This window comes from Rhagoletis pomonella, unplaced genomic scaffold (assembly GCF_013731165.1).
Source record: "Rhagoletis pomonella isolate Grant_MI unplaced genomic scaffold, Rhpom_1.0 Rhpom_scaffold_00010, whole genome shotgun sequence".
NCBI classification, from domain to species: Eukaryota; Metazoa; Arthropoda; class Insecta; order Diptera; family Tephritidae; genus Rhagoletis; species Rhagoletis pomonella.
In genome coordinates this window covers 28,103,329-28,107,768 of record NW_023458564.1, presented here as the reverse complement: position 1 = coordinate 28,107,768, position 4,440 = coordinate 28,103,329, and the positions used below count along the sequence as shown (strand labels likewise).

The 4,440-nt window shown below is 39.6% G+C and overlaps 1 protein-coding gene across 1 annotated transcript in view; it reads left to right on the top strand.

Moving 5' to 3' along the window:
- The window catches only part of LOC118746571 (amidophosphoribosyltransferase-like), a 4,472-nt gene extending 3,189 nt beyond the window's left edge, over window positions 1-1,283 (top strand). Inside the window, exons 2-4 of the mRNA XM_036480414.1 lie at window positions 4-441; window positions 501-843; window positions 914-1,283. Of these exons, the coding sequence (XP_036336307.1) occupies window positions 4-441; window positions 501-843; window positions 914-1,065 (933 nt within the window). The 3' untranslated portion in view covers window positions 1,066-1,283. The remainder of the gene's footprint in view (window positions 1-3; window positions 442-500; window positions 844-913) is intronic.
- Window positions 1,284-4,440: the final 3,157 nt, after the last annotated feature.

Genomic DNA, 4,440 nt, shown 5'->3' with positions numbered 1-4,440 from the left:
AAGGACAAAATTTACGCGGTACGCGATTCCTACGGAAATCGGCCGCTTTGTATTGGCAAGATCGTTCCAATCACACTCGGCCATGGAAGGCCAGAGGATGCACCTGCCGAGGGTTGGGTTGTGTCGAGTGAAAGCTGCGGCTTCCTCTCGATAGGTGCTCGCTATGTACGAGAAGTGGAGCCAGGTGAAATTGTGGAGCTGACACGTAATGGTTTCCGTACCGTGGATATTGTCGAGCGTCCCGACTACAAGAAGGTGGCATTCTGTATCTTCGAATATGTTTATTTTGCGCGTAGCGATTCCACTTTTGAAGGACAGATGGTGTACTCGGCACGCCTGCAATGTGGTAGACAATTAGCTCTAGAAGCACCAATTGAAGCAGATATTGTTAGCTCTGTACCTGAGTCGGGTACGGCGGCAGCGCATGGCTATGCCAGAGAGGTAAGGGAAACAATTAAAATCAACCAAATTTTTTAAGCTCTAATAACCTTTTTCCTTAGTCTGGTATACCGTTTTCCGAGGTGCTTTGTAAAAATCGCTATGTCGGTCGAACGTTTATCCAGCCTTCCACGCGGCTTCGTCAATTAGGCGTGGCCAAGAAATTTGGTGCACTCTCCGTTAACTGCGAAGGCAAACGAGTGGTTCTGATTGATGACTCAATAGTGCGTGGCAACACCATTGGCCCCATCATTAAGCTATTGCGGGATGCTGGTGCCAAGGAGGTCCATGTTCGTATCGCTAGCCCTCCGCTCATGTACCCCTGCTATATGGGGATCAATATACCAACAAGGGAAGAACTGATTGCAAACAAACTGGAGCCAGACGAGTTAGCTGAGCATGTCGGTAAGTCAATGTGCTCCAGCGACCATGACTTGATTAGTTGATACATATTCTTATTTCTATACTCTTATAGCCGCTGACAGTTTGAAATATCTCAGCGTGGCCGGACTTATTAAAGCTGTCGAAAGAAACAAGGCAAACACAAACCCTATTAAATCCGGATATTGCACAGCATGCCTTACTGGAGAGTATCCAGGTGGTCTGCCTGAGGAACTTAGCTGGTAATTTATAAACACGCAGGAGCAAATATTTTTACGTATTTAAGTATTTGTAGCTTAATTAGGGTTAAAAAACATAGATTTAATTTATTTATACCTCAGTTAAATAATGAAGAAGAATACATTAAAAAAATTTAACACTTTTAAGAAAGCATTAATTGTTATAAATTACATATAATATAAATTCTTATAAACATTTGGAGAAACTAAACTCTAAAAAAAGGATTCATATATCATCGTATATATTATTTCGCGGCGTTCCAAAGAGAGAAGCATTTTTATACTTTACTTTTTTAAGTGAAAAATATGCGTTATGTAAAAACTCTCCCCGTGAAAACGACGGAAGTTGGCTACATATATGCTGTTGTGGTCAGGCCCAAACTCGAGGTCCGTTGGCATGTTTTGGCCAAGAAATCATCTTTTAAGCCGAGCTTGCTCCCATACAGGAGGCTACCGAATGCATAAGGGTAGAGGCAATAGAAAGCAATATCGTCTACATTTTCTCAGACAGTAAAGCAATTCTGAAAGCTTTTGATTCGGTCACTTGCAACTCAGAAACTTTAATAAGTAGCCGCCGATCACCTTCGCAGCCCTGCAAGAGGTTGGCTATGCAGCTCGCTACCTACAAGCGCAGGTCTTTATTTTTCTCCAAATCAGCCGACAGCTGAAACAGCTCGAAATCTTCCCTAAGGAAATGTGTTCTATAAAGCTTTATTAGACAAGCTCTTTTGAAGGTTGCCACCTATCCAAAAGCCGAACCTTAAAGAAATTTCAATGAAGAAAGAATTATCAAATATCCAGCGTACTGCGCTCCGCCTTCAAAGTATTTTTGTACTGTTGCTCGCTATAATTACTCATAAAAAAGAAATAGATCTAAAGAGCTTTATAAAGTAAATGGATATTCATCTAAATGCTTAAATGCCTCGTAAACGCGTAAATTACGTAAATAAATCGGTTTTCCATATAAAATGAAGTAAGTTTACGAGGCTTACGCGGTTATGAGGCATTTACTCGTTTATATGAATACCCCTTGAGATTTTCGGTTTATGAAGCATTTAAATTCTTCTTAATTAGTATAGTAAATGTATTTAGAAAGTAGACAAAATATAAACTTTCTCATGGAAATTCAATTCAACTCAATTTATAATCTTTAACTCGAGTCTAAATATCTCGCACTTTCTTTAATGTCGTATTACTTCAATATTTGCCGTTTTTTATACTGTGCGGAAAAAAATATATATGTACATATATAATACGCGAAGAAATTTTTCGTCCAGGAGCGGTACAGTCGCTCGATTTTCAAAAATGAGATGTCAAACTGAAGCGCTTGTTCTGTAGATTTGCAAACTGGTTTTGGTTTTTCGAAAAGAGTTGCCACTTGTTGTAGTTGTGTTTTTTTTTTTGCATTTCAGCGATGATGTCAGATACGCCCTTTCCATACCATACTAACGATATGTACATATGTATGTATGTAAGTATTAATCATAACATCCTAAGATGTCACATTTATTTTGAAACACCTTTATTAGCCACAATTTGGAGTTTATTACCAGCTTAGACCTGCAGAAAATTCATTTTGTCACTTAAAATATCATAGCTGCCACTTTAAATGCAAATTCGCCAAAGTCATACGACATAATTATCCTGTAACACTCACTGTCACAAGATTACAGTTGCTTCAAGTGTGCTGTCATTACGATATCCTTATTTTTCACCCCAGCTATGACCACATTATCCTTCAGAACGCATTCAGGGCACAGGGCCTTTACGTATGCATCTATTTACATATGTCGATGCATAAGTACATACGTATGTGTGTATGCTTTGTATACGCGTTTATACATGAATTTGTATATGCACAAATATATGACGAAGTAATCACAATTCATTTCTGTGTTTGCTTGCCTTCACTTAACTTCTTTGCTTTGCCAACATTCTTGCCATTTTTAATTCATTCTCCCTTTGTGGTTAGATAAAAAAAAAAAAATTCATTCAATATGTTGGCAATGACACGATAACTTCCAGAAGCTGCGCCAACATTGCGTTGAAGTGGTATGGGGACTATTAAATGAAGTCATAAAAGTGAAGGCGCGTGCAAAAAAATAATAATAATGAAAGAATAAAAAAATTGCAAACAATATTTTGCCGAGTTAAAAAAAAAACAATGAATCCGTGGATTTGGGTGCGGGTGTACAAGCCTCGAAGGAAACAGTGGCACCGTCGAATGGCTAAACATCTAATGGGCGTTTAATACGTGCGCCTGAATGAATCCTTGTGCTGTGAAAGCTTCTCAAACTTATTTGAGTTTTTCGAGGCTGCGCTTAGTTAAGTATGCGTGCATATACAAATACATATGTACAAATGAATGTGCGCCACCGTTTCTACTCCTGAGCAATAATTCACTGTGGTATTTTAATTTTGTGCGCAAAACAGTTGGGCGAAAATTTGGTGGTAATGGAACATTTGAAAAATAAAATAATAGAACAAAATTAGGTAACTTAGTAGTAAATACGAGCAGCCTTTAAACAGCGCTGAGCCATGGAACCATGGGTATTATTAAGACATATAAGTAGTCTTGGTAGTTTTAGCGATGAGCATATGCATCGATCATGTTGGAAAATACCTTTGTGAATATTAGGACCATGAAATGCCTCCACTCGAATGTAAAATTTTCCATGTTTTCTTGCATCATGAACTGATCCAGAATAAACCTTGACAAAGGTTTGAGGAACGAATTTATAGTTATGTACCCTTTTTGCTTGCAGGACCATTGTAGTGTCATGCAAGCAGAGCTAAACGCCATAATGGAGGCGGCTCGGTGGCTCATATCCTCCGCCCCTCCAGAACGGCCTATCGCCATCTATCCTGATGAGGAGCATCGAACATTATCTCTGTCATTGTCTCACCCTGGCCAACACGCGCAACTAATTCTTCAACAAGTACTTGTTTAGCCGACATGAACTCGGCGAACGTCCTCGACTTTTTGTGCTATATGAAACGCACTCGCTGGTTTAATTACTTGGGGCGAGTGAAAGAAACAAATGGCTTCGGCCGGTGGTATTACAACGGGCTTTTCCAGCCTACGTTTGCTCCGCGCTCTGCACGGGGCAGCCACTCTAACCTAACCCTTTCAAACAGCCACGCGGCTAGTCAGCTCCCTCTATTAGGATGATCTTCTTCAAGCTTGTCAAGAAGTGCTTTGCCACTATCCATGACCGCCAAGAGAAAAACGGAGCCAGGTACATATTGTGTGCTGCTATTGTAGACTATGTGAATTTTTTTTGTATAACTCCTCTGTAAACACAGTATTCAGCACTATTTTTTGTACTTAAAAAGGCATTGAGAGCAGTCAGCCATCATGTTACGCCCACGAGAAAAAAAA